General features: G+C 33.8%; 1 protein-coding gene and 1 long non-coding RNA gene across 4 annotated transcripts in view; one reads left to right on the top strand and one right to left on the bottom strand.

Moving 5' to 3' along the window:
* Positions 1-20594, bottom strand: part of LOC141549359 (uncharacterized) — a 103197-nt gene that overhangs the window by 20833 nt on the left and 61770 nt on the right. The window lies entirely within an intron of this gene.
* Positions 1-20594, top strand: part of CPA6 (carboxypeptidase A6) — a 364131-nt gene that overhangs the window by 295976 nt on the left and 47561 nt on the right. The window contains exons 7-8 of the mRNA XM_074278838.1: positions 11681-11791; positions 12136-12226. Coding sequence (XP_074134939.1) covers positions 11681-11791; positions 12136-12226 — 202 coding nt within the window. The remainder of the gene's footprint in view (positions 1-11680; positions 11792-12135; positions 12227-20594) is intronic.

Raw genomic sequence — 20594 nt, 5'->3', positions numbered from 1 at the left:
TATAACATTAATGTCCTAAATAATTCCACAAATACAGACTACTATTGCCCTTGATATTTAAGTCTCTTCTTATGGTTATCACTGCACGTTTTCTTTCCCTAGTCTGCCCTTCAGTAAACACCACAACATTATTTTCTTAGTCTCTTAGATCATATTCAATGTGTGTGTGTGTGTGTGTGTGTGTGTGTGTGTGTGTGTGTGTGTGTGTGTGTTTTCTGATGGAGAGGGAAAGCAAAGGAATGGGGGAGGGAAGCCTTTCCAAAGCTACCCTTTTAAAGAGCTACATCGCTATTCTCAAAAGTGCTTTTAGTTGACATTTATCTTACTTACATATCAACATTAAGTGTCCCAGTATTCCAGAATCTGACTATGACTCTAAGAGAGTAATTTCCCTCTTTTTTCTCAAAAGAATAAGGAGAAAAGGAAAGATAATTTGTTTTTATCTAATTCATAGACTTCTATAGATCAAGGTTCATAGCCTAAATTCCTTTCTCTACTTTCATTTTAGCAAAGGATTGCTCAGACAAGGTATTCTTTCTCTGTAATATGTTTTCCATTATAAGTATATGGTAGTAAATAGGAAACTTGGGCTTAGAGTTTGGAAGGCTCAGGTCCAAATCCTACCTTTCATCCTTATTGACCCGGTAAGGTGCTTAATATCTTTATGCCTTATACTCTAAAATATAATAATCTATGACTTGGTGAATATCTGCTATTGCTTTTTTTCTTTTTCTATGTTAGTTAAGATCACAATTAAATCTACTTCATTCCTAAAGACTTGCCAACTACCTAGCCCAAAATAGTATTCAAAATCTTCTCTAATACCCCTTAGCTTAAATTAGCAACATTTGGGAGTGAAATAAAATTTTATTTCTGTTAAATATTTTATTTTTTCCAATAACATACAAAACAATTTTTAACATCCATTTTTTAAAAATTTTGAGTTCTAAATTCTCTCCCTCCTTCTGCACCCTCATTAGTGAGAAAGCTGGCAAGTTGATATAGGTTTTGCATGTACAAAACTTATTTCCATATCAGTCATGTTAAAGAAAATAGACAAAAATAAAACAAGACCCCAAAAAAGTAAATAGTAGTAAACTTTGATCTGCATTCAAAACCCATCAGTTCTTTTTCTATAGTGAATTTTTTCAGAATCAATCCTTTGGAATTATCTTGAAATTTTGCATTTCTAAGAATAACTAAGTCATTCATAGTTGATCATCATACAATATTACTGTGTATTTTCCTCTGGTTCTGCTCACTTCATTTTACATCATTTCATATAAGATTTTTTATTTATTTTTTTTTTCTGAAATCTACTTGTTCATCAATTCTTATAGCACAATAGTATTCTATTACAACCTTATACCACAACTTGTTCAGCCATTTCCTAACTTTTGGGCATTCTCTCAATTTCCAGTTCTTTGCCATCACAATGAGCTGCTAAAAAATATGTTTGTACATATAGGTCTTTTCCCTTTAAAAAAGAAATTTATTGGTAATAGACATAATAGTGGTATGCACAGTTTTATACTCCTTTGGGTATAGTTTCAAAGTATTCTCCAAAATAATTAAATCAACTCACAACTTCACCAACAATGTATGTGTCCCAATTTTCCCATGTCCACTCCAACATTTTTCATTTTCCTTTTCTGTTATATTAGCCAATCTGTTAGGTATGAGATGGTACTTCAGAATTATCTTAATTTGCAATACTAAAATCAATAGTGTTTTATAGTATTTTTACATGATTTCTTCATCTGAAAATTGATCATTTATCAATTGGTAAATTACTCATATTATTATAAATTTAACTCAGTTCTCTACATTTGAGAAATGAGGTCTTTATCAGACACTTGTAACAACAACAACAATTACCAGTTTTTTACTTTCCTTTTATTCTTGGCTACATTGATATTGTTTATGCAATCAGAATCATGCATGTTACATTATGTGATGCTCTTTATCTCTCATTTGGTCATAAATTCTTCCCTTATCCATAGATCTGACATGCTTCCCTCATTTGCTTATAACATCACCATTTATAGCTAAAACATGTGCCCATTTTCATGTCATCTTGGTAAATGATGTGAGAAATACTGAAAAATTAAGTTTCCACAGAATGTTCCAAGCTTCAAGGTAATATGAAATAATACGTATCACTGACCAATGAGAAAGAGAAATTGAGTTGGCTACAGAATTCTAATAAGGGTGTCTAGGCTAGAAACTGGCTTAAACCAGTCAAGGTCAATGATGGGGAGAAAGCTTTTCTTAATTATGCTTGCTTAATGAGGCTTATAAAGAGTATCTTTTCCACCCAGAGAGGAAGCAATAACACACATCTAGACACAATGGGGTGGGGAAGAGGGAGTTTCTAGGGTGTATCAGGAACTGTTTCTCTAGCCAATATAAAGTGGGAGGGCATAGGGAGGGGACTAACAGAAAAGCTTGCTCTTGTTTATAGGTGCACTCTCTCTCAGGGAGTTGTGCCCCTTTCTCATGAGAAGGGAAGGCTGTGTCCTTCAATCTTTCTCACTCTTTCAATAAGACATCACAGACTTTGAATTGAGTCTGGGGTCTTATCTCTAACAATGATATGAGATGTTGGTCTATAACTAATTTCTGCCAAACTACTTTCTTGTTTTCCCAACATTTTTAGTTAAATAGTGATTTCTTATCCCAAAAGTTTACATCCATGCATTTATCAAACCCTGTATTACTTTGGTCATTACCTACTGTCATTGCATACTGTGTATTGCGTACCCAATATATTCCATTGATCCACCTCTCTGTTAGCCAATACCAGAATGTTACGATGATTATTGCTTTATAATATAGTCTGAGATCTAGTATGACTAGGTCACCTTCCTTCACATTGTCAAAAATTAATTGCTTTGATATTCTTGATCTTTTGTTTTTCCAGATGAATTTTTTGTTTTTTGTTTTTTTTTCTAGCTCTATAAAATAATTTTTGGTAGTTTGATTACTTTTACACCTATTCAAGTAAATTACATTAGGTAGAATTGTCATTTTTGTTACATTGTCTTCGCCTACCCATAATTAAGATTTTCCAATTATTCAGGTCTGATTTTGTGTGAAAAAAAATGTGTCTAATTGTGTTCATAGACTTCCTGGATAGAATTCCTGGATTTGTCTTGGCAAGCAGACTTCCAGGTAGTTTATATTGTCTACAGTTATTTTAAATAGAATTGCTCTTTTTAACTCTTGTTATTGGACTTGATTGCATTATTCTATATTTCTATTCCCATTAAATTTTCTCCAGTGATCTATCATATCTAACTTTTCAAAAATTCTATCCATCTCTTTAATTTCTTTATTATTTATTTTTTGTTTAGTTTTATCTAGTTCTGAGAGAGGAAAGTTGAGCCCCACAACTAGTACAGTATTAATGTTTCCTCCTGTCACTTATTTTAATTATTACTTTAAGAATTTGGATGCTATCCCATTTGGTGCACATATATTGCTATTACTTCATTGTCTATTGTATCTTTTAACAAAATGTGGTTTCCTTGTTTATTTCTTTTAATTAGATCTATTTTTGATTTACTTTGTCTGAAATCATGATTAGAATCCTTAATTATTTTACTTCAATTGAAGCATATTAGATTTTACTCTAACCCTTACCTTAATTCTGGATGTATCTCTCTGCTTTAGGTGTGCTCTTTGAAAACAACATAGGGTAGAATTTTGATTTTTAATTCATTTTGCTCTCCACTTCCATTTTATGGGTGAATTGATCCCATTCACATGATTATTATGATTATTCACTGTGTATTTCCCTCTATCCTATTTCTCCTTCCCTCCCTCCCCCTTCTCTCTCTCTCTGTCTCTCTCTTTCTTTCTCTCCTCACTCTCCACTTTTACCTTAAATGTGCTTTGCTTTGTTCATTGCTTCCCTCAATTCTCCCTCCTTTCTATCAACCCTACCACCTTCTCTTATTTCCCTCACCTCCTATTTCTCTGTAGTGTAAAAAAGATTCTCTGTAGTGTAAAAAAGTGTGTGTGTTAGTTCCTCTTTTAAAGAGAGTGAAGTTCAAGTATTACCAATCACCATTACCCCATATTTCATGCTTCTGTAAAAGTTCTTGCGTGAACCTTTTAGGTGAGATAATTCACCCATTCTACCTCTCCTTTCCCTTTTGTCCCAGTCTACCCCTCTTCTTCACCCCTTAATTTTTTTATATTATCCCATATAGTCAACTCACATATGTGCCCCAAGTATCATTTTCCCATTTAGAAATATAAACTGTTTAACCTTGTTGAATTTCTTATGATTTATCTTTTCTGTGTGTCTTTTTATGTTTCTCTTTAGTCTTGTACTTAAGAATCAAATTTTCTGTTCAGCTCTGGTTTTTTCGTGGGGAATGATTGAAAGTTCTCTATTTCATTAAATACCCATTTTTTCCCCTGAAGGGTTATAGTCTGTTTTACTGTATAGATAATTTTTTGTTGTAATCCTAGTTCTTTTGCCTTCCAGAGTATTATATTCCAAGTACTCACATCTTTAATGTAAATGGTGCCAAATCCTGGGTTATCCTAACTATGGCTGCATGAGATTTGGATTCTTTCATTCTGGCTATCTGAAGTATTTTTCACTGTCCTATGAGCTCTGGAATTTGGCTATAATATTTCTGGGAGTTCTTATTTTAGAATCTCTTTCAAAAAGTGATCAAATTTCAACATCCTATTTTACCTTCTTACTCAAGGATATTAGAATAGTTATTTTAATAATTTCTTGATATATAATATCTTTTTATGATCATGACTTTCAGACAGTACAATAATTTATAAATTATCTCTTTTCAATCTATTTTCCAGGTCATTTGTTTTTCTGATGTAATACTTCACATTTTCTTTTTTTTTTTTTTAATGTTTTTATTGTGCTTTATCTTTTCTTAATTCCTTATAAAGTCATTAACTCCTACTTGTCCAGTTCTCATTTTTAAGGAATTATTTTCTTCAATGAACCTGTATGCCTCCTTTTCCATTTGACCAATTTTATTTTTTAAGTTTTTTTTTTCTTTAGTGAATTTTTATACATCTTTTTCCATTTTTGTGTTTTTCAAACAAACTGTTGGCTCTTTTTTCTTTATTCTTTTGCACCTCTCAATTCTTTTCTCAATTTTTCTTTTACCACTCTTATTTTTTTTATTCTTTTTGAGTTCTTCCAGCAAATCTACTTTTTTGGGCCTGAAACCACATTTTTTAAAAAGAATTTTCATGTAGCTAATATTGTGGTCCTCTTCTGAGTTTGTTTTGATCTTTCTGTCACCATAGTAACTTTCTCTGGTCAGATTTTTGATGTTGCTATTGTTGTTGTTGCTTGCTCATTTTCCAATCTATTTCTTAATTTTCAACTTCCTGGAGTGGAGAGGACATTGTTGCAAACTTCAGGGGGGTTTTATGCTGCTGTTTTCAGAGATAGTTCTGGGTGTCTATAATTTTTCATTTTTTCCCAAGATGGTATGATCTAAGGAGAAGTGTGATCACTGCTCACCTGGCCTGTACTGATTCTATCATCTATCATCTTGGCTCCACCCCTGAAATAAAATTTTGAAACATATTGATAAAGTAAGGTGAATGTAGTGCCTTGTGATTGCCATGCTGAGGCTTGTGATACATTGTTTTACAATGACCTTTAAGCCTACAACTTAAGATTTCTATGTAAGAAATTACCCATTATTGAAACTTAGAAACAGGTGTACTTTAATTCCTAGTCCCCTCTTCTTCCACATTATAGTATGTGTCTCGAGTACATAAAAGTATCTTCCACATCAGAAGAGCAATGCTACTAAGATTCTTTATTATATAAAACAATCAAAACAAACAAAAACCTATACTCCTTTTATTTTTATCCAAGTTCACACAAAAATGTCATCTGAGAGATGAAGCATATTTTTTAAATGAAAGATTTGCAGACAAGGTACTCACCCCAGTGCTCTTAATTATGCATTCCAGTGTCACCACCACTCATCTTCAAGAGAACTTGCTTCGTTTCTCTAACCAAAATCTCATAGGTTCATAGAATGTTAGAGCTGGAAGAAACTTCAAAGATAATCCTATATGTGGTAGTTTTTAAAATTCATTTTACCTTCTGTTTTCATATGAAGAGAGAACATCTAGAATACTTGCAAACTGATAAAAAATAAATATAGTTATGTCTACACTATACATTGGATATGCTAGTACCTCTCAGTCATGATAGGAATAGAAGATCTAATACAGTGAACTGATGCATACCCTTATTGACTAATCCTCTAGCAACAAAGCTCATTTATGTCAAAGTTAATCATTTTTTATCATAATGACTAAAGGTCCAACAGAAAGACAAAAAAAATGTTAAGCAGAAAGGAAGAATCATTTACATAATACCTGCTATACTTTCTTATTTGATCCTCACAACAATCGTAGAAAGTAGATGCTATTATTATTTTATAGCCTGTACTTAAACTTAAGTCTTCCTGACTTCAGGTCCAATGTTATATATACTGAACCCCTACTTGCTTCTAAGGAGGAAGTTTCTATATGTCCCTGTTCTCCAGGTAATTGGTGGAGCTTTTGAATGCTGGACAGAAACTATTCTTAAGAAACGTTGGAGGTGTCCAGGTGGAAAGGGAAAGGACTTTAAAGCTGTCAGCTATCTACTTTATTTCCTTTTCTCCCTTTCCCTGGGAAATTTAGGAAGCCACATCCCAACTGTCTAATTGAAAAGAAAGGCAGCCAATTAGATCACCACTATTTTGCTCTATCCCTATTAGAATATTTTCCCTTTGCAAGGCTCCATAGAAGATTGATGCTCAAGCATTAGCCAAAAAAAAAACAAAAAAAAAAAAAAAAAAAAAAAAAAAAAAACCAGCAAGTGCCAGGATTTTTACAACTTCCCAGCTATATTATTTGAAATATTATGAAACTCAGGAAGGAGACCAGAGGAACTCAGAATTACCGGAAGGATTAAGTGTATAAAAATCTGTAAAATTTGGAGTTGTCAACCAATAGCTTTAGAACAACCTGAGGTTCTTCAAATATATAAATACAGCTTTTAGTCCAAATTAATGAATTTACTTATGTATTGACTCATCTTATTAGTGCCAAGATGAATTTAGTACTCCATACAATGACTCATCAACTTTACAGGAGAATATTCTACACCATACAAGAGACACTGATTAGGTCTAGTCCCATAAATAATGCAATATGTAATATACATTTCTTTATATATTATTCTTATAACCTTTAAAAGCATTATTATTTGAATCTTTATTGTATTAATTTGTAAAAATTAAATCAAGTATAACAAATGCACACATAAATGTAAATGAACTTGCTAAAATATATCTGTGATCAACTGATATATACATACATATATATATATATATATATGGTGTTTTCATGAGTTATAGTCTAAGAATCTTCGATGGATCTGTGACTTATCAGAATAGGAGTTTTCTCCACCAGGGAAGATCACAATCCCTCTGACCTTCTCAACCTGTTCATTTATTGCCCATTTGTATTAATAAATCCTCTAAATAAGACTATTCAACATACTTTACTCTTTCCTTCGGATCATTAATAATTTATAGATGGAAGGCCAGCACTTACGCTATTCACTTGTTATGTGTAGCCTTCATTAGATAACTTTCTCACCTATTTTTTTTCTAATCTTCCTTAATGATGTCTTTTTTTTTCATTTCTTGGGCACAAGTTTTTATTCCACAGCCTACTTCTACTAACTGTGTATCTTTCAATTACTCAGTAGATCAGTGGAAATTTCAGTACTTCTGAAATTATCATAGAATCACAAAATTGGAAGGAATCTCTGAAGTCATCTCATACAATCTACTCCTGAACAGAAATCTCCCTTTTTAATATCTCTAACAAGGGATTCATTTGAAAGCACAAAAGGTTTAGAAACTCAAAAGAAATTCTGAAATAAAGTAGGAGTGAAAGAGAAATAATGCTTCTAGAAATCAAATTATATTATAAAGCAATAGTAACAAAAATTATTTAATAGTGGCTAAAAAAGTAGAAGAATAGATCCATGAAATAGAACTTTGCAACTCAATAACCTAGTATTTGATAAATCTAAGAACATAAACTATTTGTAGGAGGACTCTATTTTAAAAAAGGGATTCTGGGGGACATCTAAGTAGGTGATAGACTACTGGGGCTAGTCAATAAGACTCCTCAGTTCAAATCTGCCTCAGACACTTGCTGGCTGTGTGACCCTGAACAAATTACTTAATCCTGTTTGCCTCAGTATCCTCATCTATAAAATGAGCTGGAGAAGGAAATGGCAAATCACTCCAGTATCTTTGCAAATAAAACTCCAAATGAAATCACAAAGTTAGTTAACTGAAAACAACTGACCAATAGCAAAGCTGAAAAACCTGGCAAGTAGTTTAGCAATATGTATGTATATATGCATATATATACACATATGTGTTTGTATTTGGATTTACATATCATACCATATACCATAATACATGGCTTAAATATAAAAGATTTTTTTTTAATCAGGGGAAAATGAAAGGAATGACTCTTACAACCATGACTAAGTAGAAAATTCTTCACTAAATAATAAGGGTTGGAAGTGTTCCCAAAGATAAATATGCTTACATGACATCAAAAAGTTTTTATACAAACAAAATCAATATATCTAGGATTTAAAAATGAAATTGTCAGTTGGGGAAAATATCAGTTGGGGAAAGAAAAAAAAAACCTTTACATTGAATCTGCTATCCAAAGTATTTAATGAATTAATACAAAAATATAATACTAAGAGTCATTCCCAGTTGATAAGTGGTCAAATGATAGGAACAGATTTCAAATAAAGAATTATAACTATTCACAATGGTATGAAAGATTGCTTCAAATTGCTAATAGGTTTTACCTAAAACTCAGCAAGTTTTCTAAAAAGAAAAAACGGAAATAGTCAGTGTTGCAGAGGCTAGAATAACAAGAATACTAATATGTTTTTGATGGACCTATAAATAGATTCAACTGTTGTCAGAAGCAATTTGAAATTCATTTAATAAAGTGACTGAAATGTCCATAACTTCTGATTGAAATATCTCACTGATCAGGATATTCCCTAAAGAGGTCAAGAACAAAAATAACAAGAAAAGTTCCATATATACTAAAATATTGCTAACTAGTGTATTATTGTATATTATAATGTTGTAGCTAAAATTTTTTTTTAAAACAGCATGTAGCACAAATTCTTGGGGAATTTTCTATATGCCAGAAAGCTTCATCAGGCACTCTAGATCTAATCAATCCCTCTGGCAACTTAGATCCCTATGCTCTATATGGCACTTATTTATTGGTATAATCAATTGGTAATTGATAATATTTGTACCAAGAGGTTGGGGAGGGGGGAAAAAACCAGGAACTATGCACTGTCCAGCAAAAGCTTAATATATTTAAAATTTTCTAGTCCTTAATGGTTTCTAGGTACAAATAGAGACATTACTCAGCCTTCAAAAATGTTATGGGTTCAGGATGAAAAATTAAAATAGCCTTCTTTTTTTTTGTGACCCTGAAAAATGTTCTACTATTATCAGTTCTTTTGAGAAACAGGAAATAAGCAAAGACCAGGTAGAAGTCTTTTTTTTTCTCTCTCCTAGAAAATTGGCAAATGTTTGCTTATTGAATTGTCTGACTACTTAAAAGAGTTTGAAGAAGTATGCATTTTTCATTTTATTTATATAAATTTATATTTATAATATAAATATATTTATATAAATGACTTCCTCTTCTCACACTGAGTTGTCCTATTTCTCTCTCTCTCTCTCTCTCTCTCTCTCTCTCTCTCTCTCTCTCTCTCTCTCTCTCTCTCTCTCTCTCTTTCTCTCTCTCTCCCCTTCTGTGTCTGTGTCTATCTCTGTCTCTCTGTCTACTTCTTTCATATGATTCTATATAAATGATAGGCACTCAGTAGATGACCTGGCTAAAGTCCACTACAAAATCATACTAAATTCCTAGGAAAAAATGTCAGTGATCCTCAGTTTATTAACATCAATTGAAACATAAAAAATAAATAATTTCCAACATTGTTTACCATTGTAATAGAAAAACACTTACCTTTATGTACAAAGGATGAATGATGTCAATTTTGCAGATGATGCTATCCTTCTAGGTACCTTTGTTTCTTCCTTCACTCTCAAATCCTCACCAAAATACTCTACACCAAGCTTCCTACCTCAAATGTGAAGACTGTCAAATAAATATAAAACTTCTGACAAATAGTCTATTTTACTTTTGCACACAGCTTCAAGAGATCTAAGATTTTTCAATTACCTTTCCTATTTTGGCATTTTTTCACAAACCTATGGTTAGTTAATCCCATAATGTTTATTGTCTACTATGTTCCAATCACTATGAATTAAAAAGAAGAAAGAAAGACAGTCCCTGCCTTTGAGGAACTTACAGTCTAATGAAGGAAAATAGCATGTAAAAGGAGGCAGGAAAGTGAGGACAGAAGCTACCCAATGTAGGGGCATTTTGATCCATAGAGTTGAAACTAATTAGAGTAGCAGGTGCAAAGCATAATAGTTTTGTGCATGAGATGAAAATCTAAAGTCAGAATGAGTGAAGAAACCTTTTTTTAAGCTATCCCAATATCCCCACCTCAATACTTACAGAGAGCCCAGAATTCTCCATTGATTTAATAAACCAGAGGTACAAACTAAGTGTGAATAAGGCATAAATATCTCTTTGTTGATCAATTTAGAAGTACTTTAACATTGCTTGAAGTGAAATGAAGCCACACGGGAAGGCTATTCAGAATAATTTTTAAAAACTCATCTGGAACTGCCAATTTTGTACAAAATAGCATGCCAATTCAGAACCTAGGGATTTGAGCATCTGGCAGCGGAGAGGATAGAGGGTCATTCAGGCTCAGGACTTAGAGAGGGAAACAGAGAAAAGAGCTGAAGCCAGAGAAAGTTTTGGAGAGTAAGGAATGAGTCAGAACCTCAGGAGCTAAACTGAAAAAGAATTATTAGCATAGAGAAAACAGACAAAAGGAAAGGGAGGGGGAAAAAAGAGAACTAAGATACAGCTGAGAAGGGAGAGGATGAGAAGGGCTATTAAGAAAATTTAGGCCGAGGCTACCAGGGTACTCATTCTCAAAGACTGAAAGTTCCAAGAAAGTTCAGATCTTTCTCCAACTTCCCCTTCCAATGCTTATCTATTATTAGTTCTTCTGGTTCTTCATCTGGATGTTCCCAATAACCTGAATTTTGCTTCCACTACAAAGAGGCCAGGAGAAAATTAGGAATAAATGGAAACTTAAAGCAAAAAGCCAAACTTCTGCCTAAATGTTAGCAGTTGCTTAATTGGGAGCTCAGAGCAATTGTGATTATATTTCTAATTTTTCATTTAATGTAAATCCCCTGAAGCAGCAGATGAAGGAACCATGTGGACATTATATTGCCCTTAGGCATCAAAGCAGCTGATTATCCTAACAGGGTATGGCTGACATCTCTTCAGAGACAAAAGTTTAAATATATTGGTCCCAGTATTCACTGGTGTTATAGTTGTATTTCTTTTGAATGTGTTAGACTTTTCCTCATTTAATTTCTTATAATCCTTTTTAGCTATCATACAGACTTTTATTTTGGGCTGAATTGTAAGAGAAATTCATTCTCTGTTTTAGGCTCTTCAGACATATCGGAGTGATCCTGCCATGAGAAAAATGTTAAATCATCTCTATTTCTACATCATGCCTGTCTTTAATGTTGATGGATACCATTTTAGCTGGACTAATGTAAGCCATTTTGTCTTTCTACTGGACATTGGATAAGTCAAAGGACATTGAATATTAGAACTTAGTGGGCCTTTAGGAATCATTTAGTCCAACAGAGACAGAGAAGGCCAAAAAAGGAAAACTGACTTGCCCAGAGTCACACAGTTAATAGGAGAGCAGAGATAAAACCTTCATCTCTTCATTATTATTCGAATGCTCTCTCCATTAATTCCCTGCTAACTCCTTTCTTAGATGCTAAAAAAGAAAATCATACATAAGTACTGAAATTGAGTACTTGATCTAATTTTGTACATTTGACTAACCTATAGATTTTTTTCTTCATCTATTTTCTTAATTGAGGTTAGGATCGATTTTGGAGGAAAACAAGATCAAGAAACTCAAGGTTCCGTTGTCGTGGAGTAGATGCTAATCGTAATTGGAAGGTGAACTGGTGTGGTAAGTTGGGAAATAATTGGAAATTGGATCACAAGTTGTCCATAGGTTTCACACTTCAGAGTGACTAGCCCATTAGCAATCCAGCAGGAGCCTCCGCTACCTTTCTAGTCTATGCAAGACTGACATAGAAAAGCATAGACATGGGGTCTCTGTCATGATTCTCAAAGGAAATAAGGATAGATGTGTGTGTATATTATGCATTTTAGGACCAGGAATTTAAGTCTTTCAGCCAAATTCTGAAAATTGATCATTTAAACATAGATGTAAAAGTTGGGAGGAATGATATATATGTGTCATGGAAATAACTAGAGCAGAAACTAATTTGTGATTTAAATCTGGTTGAGTAATTTTATCATCCTTACCCCAACAATGTTTATCCTGCCATGCTGATGAAAGCTGCCAAACCTTTCTTCCTAGTTATAGTCAACTAGTGAGTGAGTCAGTCAAGGAATATGTATGGACAATTTTATACAGACAATTTTATATTTTGCTTCCATTTCTATTTCAATCCTTACTCCTATTAATAATGAAATAACTTTCTGGCTTTTCCTTATTCTTTGATGGACCCATGATCTTTGCAATATGGAGACACCTTCCACCAGTGCAGATCACAAGCTCTATAACTTTTATAAAAAGACTTAAAAATTAACTTTTAAAGATAGATAATGTGTGGAAAGAACAATCAGATATGCATGTCTTAAAGCCAGGAAAATCAAATACATAAAAAGTAGAGAAAAACATGAATAGTATCATATTTGAGACCAGAAAGAAAGCCAAGAGAGCTTGTCAAAAATGACCACTTTTGCTTTTCAGAACTAATTTTGCTTTCAGAACTGCTCCTCAGAATAGCTAAATCATATGATGGATAAATACCAGTGCTGGAGACAGGAGGACCTGAGTTCAAATCCAGCCTCAAAATATTGACACTTACTAGTTATATACATGACCCTGAACAATCACTTAACCCCAATTGCCACAGACACACACACACACACACACACCCCACTCCTGACCACATAGAATCTCTTATTCCAAAAGTTAGCCCAATTTTAGGTGAGGGAAAAGTACAAATTAATAAGTATTTTTGAAAGAGGCAATCTAGGATTTTTTTTGTAAAATATTAATAAATAAATAAATAATCTTGTTGCTTTGTAAACTTTGATAGGCCCATGGTCTCAATCATATGGGTACACTAGTGTAGATCACAATCTCTCTAAACTTTCCCACTCTTCATGCCATCTCAAGAAGTTTCATGCCATATCATTCCATAAAGCCACTAATGAAACTTTACGGCATGTGTAAAGAATATTTATGGGTTTTTATTTTGTTGGATTTTTTAAAATATTTTAGGGATACAAATGTATTCCTTGAACATCCATTTGTAAGCCTTTAATCTGATTACATGACTGATCTATCACCTCTTTTGGTCTTAGATGTCATTGATTTATAGAGCACTACATAAACATGTAAATTATTACTATTGATAATCCATGCCCTTGAGAACTACAGAGAACTAGGGCAGAAACTGTGACTTAATGTCCCATTTTTGATGCTACATTCCAGAAGCATGTCTTTGATGTATTATTATTACTAATATAATAGCTCCCATTTATATAAGTTTGCATTTCCCAAAGAGCTTATCTCAAAATCCTTTGAGGCAGGTAGTACAAGTTTTATCATCTCCTGTTTGCAAATGAAAATTCTGATGATCATCAGTGCAATTCAGTTGACTCAACATTTACTAGGCACCTACCCTGTACAAGGCAATGTTGTGGGTGATAGAAATATGAAGTCAAAATGCCAGGCCTCCAGAAGCTCACATTTTATGGAGAAAATTGTCCATAATCCCTTATCCCATCATTGTCAGAGGAAAGACTTGCTTGCTATCCAGTACAGTGCTCTTCTCCTGACACCATTCTATCATTCACAATATTGTTTTCTTGTGCTATAGGCTATACTCAGAATTGTGGGGAGGGGGAGGTTTTTTAGATAGTTTATCTTCTTGATTCTAAAAAAGAACCTTGAAAATGACAAAGAATCTCACAAATATTGGACTTCCAAAGTTATACAACCTATTGACCTGAGAAATTGTTTAGTCATTTTTCAATTGTGAATGACTCTTCATGATCCCATTTGGGGTTTTCTTAGCAAAGATACTGCAATGTTTTATCATTTCCTTCTCCAGTTCATCTTGCAGATGAGGAAACTGAGAGTAACAGGGTTAAGTGCTCTGGCCAGGATCACATATTCAACTCATGAAGAGTTTTCCTGACTCCAGGCCCTAGCACTCTATCCATTGTGCAACCTCATTGCCTCAAGGGGATGGTGTGCCCAATTGAAGTCAGTTAGAAAGACTAGCTTCAATCTGTTCTTGAATCATCTTAAGGAAAACAGATTTGTCTCCATAACGTTCAGACCATAATGTTCCACACACTAATTTGAAAATACCACCTTCCTTTTTCAGTTTTGAAGTTTTCAGAAGGCTATGTCCTTTGTTTTCCCATAAGATTCATAAAAGATAGTTATGTTCTCTTGCCAGAGTACTTAAATTTATATACAGAAAGCAATATTACCATGATAAAATCAAGATACTTTCACTCTTTGTGCTTCCATCTTCCCTTCTAAAATGTAAAGGAAGCTTCATTTCTAAGTTAAAGAGACATTATGTGGAAAAAATGACTATAAATAGAAAATGAGAAATTATCCAAAGTTTTTTTTTTTTTTTTTTTTTTTTCCACTCAAGACAAAACCTCCTTAGTAGATTAGTTTTCACTAAGTACAGGGTGACTCAGAAGTTCAGACTCAGATCCAACAAGTCTATCCTGGAGAATAAAATAGACTGGACTCAGGCAGACAATCTAGTACTAAATTTTGCTTCCAGGTGACTGTAACTGGTTTCTCAAGTCCTGCTCCCTCAATTTTTTTCTGTGTCTTTGTCATGGGAACAAGTCAGGGCAGGATGTTTCCCTCATCAAGACAGGGAATAAACTGATTTAATATTGAAGTATGGCACAGGCAATACTTGGATTTGCTAACAAGGTATCATTTCTTCTTTTTTTCCCCCATCATGTTCAATTCAGTCCCTTTTTAAAAAATCCCCATACTTTTCTACATCAACTCTCACCAATCTTGTGCAATGGAAGTGCAATGGAAATTGGAGTTCTAAAACAGAATATATAACAGAAACACAAGGATCATTATCTCAGTTTTACAGTTGGAGAATGAAAACTTATAGCGTACAAGAGACTTGGCCAAGAAAACCTAGCTAATAAAGAGCAAAGATGTCTTGACCCTAAGTTCAGTGTTCTTTCTATTACCCCAATAAGTCCCAGGCCAAGCCCCATTTGGTCTTTGCTTGGGTCCTGATTGACCCAGATCGAATATAAATCACAGTCATTTCTGCTTTGGCCAGAAACCCTGAGAGTCTTCCTCTCCCAGATTTATTTATTTATTTATTTATTTATTTATTTATTTGTTTGTTTGTTTGTTTGTTTGTTTGTTTGTTTATTTATTTAGAGTTTGGGGGGGAGGGTGGACTAGTGAAAGATGAGATTCTTTGCTTCAATTGCTACCTAGCCTTAATTAATGAATGGGGACAGCTTCAGTTAAACTGAGACCAAGACCTTAGCTTAAAAATGAGTAGGGCTCCCATTTCATCAAAGGCCATCTCTAGTCATCTTGATCTATACCATTGGACCCAGATGGTCCCAGGCTGGGGGGGAGGGCGGGAAGAGAGGGGGGGAGAAGTGTGGCAGGTGACCTTGTACAGCACTCCCTTACTTAAATCCAATTCACTTGCTTGTCATGGCTTCCTTCCCTGATGTTAAAGTCCTCTTCAAGAAGGAAGGACAAACAACAACCTGTCCCAAATCTGTCAGATCAAAATTGTCTCTGCCTCCAGCAGGTGGTAACCAAGAGCTTAAAGACTGAATTATCAATCCTTTGCATCCTCACTCATTCCTCATTTCATTAGTTAACAATACTAGCTAAGTAACTCTAGCAGTCCAGCTAATGATATATGTATAAAGTTGGACTCTTTTGTTTGCAAACTCTCCTTATCATGTTGCACTAAAGTCTCTAGCTTCCATTAGGTTTTCCTTCTCTACTGAGCTTATCTGTTTTGTTGATATGTTTTTCCACTTTGAAATCTTGCTGGTAATTCCTTTAGTTTCTTCTTTCAGCTTTTGATTCATTTAGATTTCCCCCAGAAGAATCATTCAAAACCTAAAATGAATTACCTCAAATTTCAGACAATTAGCAAATTGTACACCTATTCATAGCAGTTATTACGATGGAAGATATAAGGGTATGTTATTTAGTTTATATACTAATTGATCCTGAATATGCTGGCAAAAATTATTTCTAAACCATGCAAATAGAAAAAAAAGAAAACTCTATCATGGCCCAAATCAAACCAAGCAACAAAGAGGAACAATTTTTGCTCTTAATCCAGAAAAGTGATACAACATTTTTCAAAACCGTGTGAGGGACAGCAAGGATTAATAATCAGTTATTGAAATTGACCAATTTAGGCTTTCTCTTCCCTTTCTTCATTGCACTATCTACTACAAAATAGATTTCTAAAAAATGACTGGTAAGGCTGAGGAATAAAGATAGAAACAAGTGACAATCCCTAAATTGATTATTTCAATCCCTGAATATTTTGACACTTAGATGCATTTTTATTACTACTCTGTTAATCACTTTTTCCTCCTTGACATTCTCATGTCTCCAGGTTTTAATGAACTCCAGTGGTTTCCTATTGCCTCTAGGAGAAAACATAAAATGTTCTGTTTTGAAGGCTAAACTTATTATAAGGCACACTCTAATTAATCTTTCCAGTCTTCTTTTACCTTTCTCCCCAACACGTACTCTTTGTTCCAATTTCACTGGCCTCTTGACTATTCTCAAGAACAAGACACTCCTTTTTCAGGAATTTTCTCCAACTATCTCCCATGTCTAGACTGATCTCCAGCTCCATTCTGACTAGTGACTTAGCAGATGCTTAGTGGATGCTTTTAAGTCCCAACTAAAAGCTCACCTTCTTCAGGAAGACTTCCTCAACCCCTCTTAATTCCAATGTTTTCCCTCTGATGATTTCTTACTTATCTTGTATGTCATTTGCGTGTAATTGCATGTCATCTTCCCCATTCCATTGTAAGCTCCTTGAAATCCACTATCTTTTGTCTCTTTTTGCATCCTCAGCAGCATAAAACCAAATACTTCTTTCTATTATGCTCTGTTACAAAATACTTTAATAGTCCATGATATCATCAATGGAAGTACCCCTCTTCCAGCAATGAAGACTGCACTAACCCATATCTTTTTAATGACTTCCCATCCTTCATAGAGATTCTACCCACTGAGCTAAAAATTATCTTCTAAAACTTTTAATATTTATGGCTATCTTTAATGTCCGGGCTAGCTTTCTGGAGGGCCTTGGGACCAGCCTCAGTCTCAGCAGAATAATCACCAGTCCAAAGTCTTTATTGTCCCCTTCACAGTCTGTGTCTGTCATAGTCTGACCCAGTATCCTCTGCCAATCTCACTTCTGAGTCTGACTTTGTCCCCAGTTTAAATACCCTATTACAGTTACATCAATTGTAGAACTATTACATCACCAAGCTAAGTACTAAGTATATGTAAACTGGAGAATCATTATCAAGAATACTTTTCCAAAGTTCTGGTCCTCTACAGATATCAATGGACCATCCATCCATTCATTATTCCTTATTCTCTGTCATTGCCATCCCTTTTCTAATCACTCAACTCCCATCTATTCTCCATTCATCCACTAAAATGACTTTCATAAAACACAGATTTGATCAGGTCATGTTCCTACTAAATAAACTCCAGTGTCTTCCATTGACTCTCAGAGCAAATATAAAATGTTTTATTTGGCATTCAAAGCCCTTCCTAACCTAGCCTGCTGGTTACTTCAGTGTTCTTATACCTTACTCCATGCTATGTACTCTTAAACCAATGACATTGGCAACCCAGCTATTCCACAAATAAGACATTCCCTCTAGACTCTGGGCTTTTTCTCTGACTGTCTCCCATTTTTGGAAATTTCTTCTGTTCTGTCTACTGACCTCTATGGCTTCCTTTAAGTCCCAACCAAAGTCACAATTTCTACAGGAAGCCTCACCCAACTCCTCTTAATTTTGGTGCATTCCATCTGTTAATAATTCCCTATTTAGCTTTGTATATATTTGTTTGCATGTTGTCTCTCCCATAAGACTGTAAACTCATTGAGGGTAGGGATTGTCTTTTGCCTTTTTTTTTTTAGCATTTAGCACAGTGTGTAGCACATATTTGGCACTTAATAAATACTGATTGATTGATTTTCTGGGTAATATATTTTACATCAGAGGTGTCCAATTCATAGTCCATAGGTAAATGAAAATACATAAAAATATAATTGGGAAATGTTTAACAAAATAAATAAAAATACAATATGATATAGATAATGTTACTTTCCAATCATAAAACCAACCATAAAATAGAGGTAAGAGGTGAGATTTCGTATATGAATAAAAGCAAAAAGTTCAATTTGGCTAGACCAGGGATTCTAAATATGGGGTCTGAAACTTGCTAGTTTAGTATTTTTATAGCTGATTTAAATATCTTTTTTTTCCAATATCTTTGCTTTTTAATCCTATGTACTTTCTTTTAAGCATTTAAAACATTATTCTAAGAAGAAATCCAGGTTTCATTAGGCTAACAAAGGGATCTATAACATAAAAATGGTTAAGAACCCCTGGCTATGCTTTAAGTATATGAAAGGGATTTGAAATTATTTGTAATAAGGCTATAAAGGTAGATTGGATTCAAGTGTAATTGGAATGAAGGAAATTTGGGTACCTATCTCACTTTAGGCACAGCAGTAAGATCATGTACAAGTAATATAATTTATTTCAAGAGTCTCCATTTCCTCATCTGTAAAATGAAAATATAACATTACCTTACAGGATTATAGGGGAAAAATCACTTTACAACATTGGTGTGTAAATATGAACAATATATATGCTGTTAATATTATTATTCTCTCAAGGAGAGATGATTAGAAACCCACTTGCCTTCTCTATTTTTGAAACTCCCACTACTGTGAGCACAACTGACTTATCAGATTCAGGAAATCCCTTGTATTTTGGTACCAAGTATGAATTCATAGCACTCCAGGCAAGAAGGTGTCTCTGCTTCCCATAGCTAGAGAAAAAGAATGATTAATATAGCAAAGTATCAGAGGAAACTGGAGGTTTTGGATCTTGCGTGTAAATGGGGAAGTTTGACTTGACAAAGTGGAGAGCTTCTTTTTCCATCTGCTTTGTTTTAATATCAAGAACATAAATAAAAAAATAATTCAAAATTGGGTGGGAAACATCTGCCCAAACAACCTATCCTTTATTGCTATGATATCCTGGAAACTTAGCAACAATCTCAAATATTACAGTAACATGTACAAAAAAAAAAAAAAAAAAAAAAAAAAAAAAAAAGCAAGAGTAGATAAAGGAGTATGAAAAGTATAGTCCTATAAAAAGTTAAAAGCATTAAACATATGATAAGAATAGTAATGAAGGCTAAGGATAACAAAAGGGGGAGGGGAAGATTTTAATTATAGCAGAGGAAAAATGATTAAAGAAAGAATAGAACCACTGGTAATTACAAATGAAAGGATGACAATTTATGATTTAGAGAAGGAAGTGGTCCTCACTTTGTATTTTGCTACTGTTTTAGATGTTGAAAAAAAAATGCTCTTTAGACCAGGAAGATCAGAAAAGAAAAGTTTAATAGGGAGTTGTTAACATAAGAAAAATTAGGAGAGAATAAGATAACACACAGGCAGCTAGATGGTTCAGTGGATAGAGTGCTAGGAAAGGATCCAAGAAGATCTGAGTTCAAATCAGGTATTAAGCACTTTCTAGCTAAGTGACCCTTAATTCCCTGGAGAAAGAAATGGCAACCTACTCCAGTATCTTTGCCAAGAAAACCCCAACTGGGATCATGAAGAATTGAACATGATTGAATTACTGAATAATAACTAAGATAGCATATACTTTATAGAAATAATGTGTTTGTGTGTGTATTATACATACATACATACACATATGTACATATGTGTATGTATGTATGTATGTATAATACACACACATTTTCCCCCAATAGAATATAAACTCCTTGAGGAAAAGTTTGCCTGCTTTATTTATGTCTGTAGAATCCCAGGGTCTAATACAAGAACAAACATATAACAGATATATAACAAATTGTTGTTGATTGATTGGCTGGCATTCTGTTCTGTTTTTAGAAATGAAGTCAAATCTACTGTTTTCACATTGTTTTTGGAATAGTTGGTTTGGAATTTGAGAGT

Source organism: Sminthopsis crassicaudata, chromosome 1 (genome assembly GCF_048593235.1).
Source record: "Sminthopsis crassicaudata isolate SCR6 chromosome 1, ASM4859323v1, whole genome shotgun sequence".
Lineage (NCBI taxonomy): Eukaryota > Metazoa > Chordata > Mammalia > Dasyuromorphia > Dasyuridae > Sminthopsis > Sminthopsis crassicaudata.
This window is presented reverse-complemented; position numbering and strand designations above follow the sequence as displayed.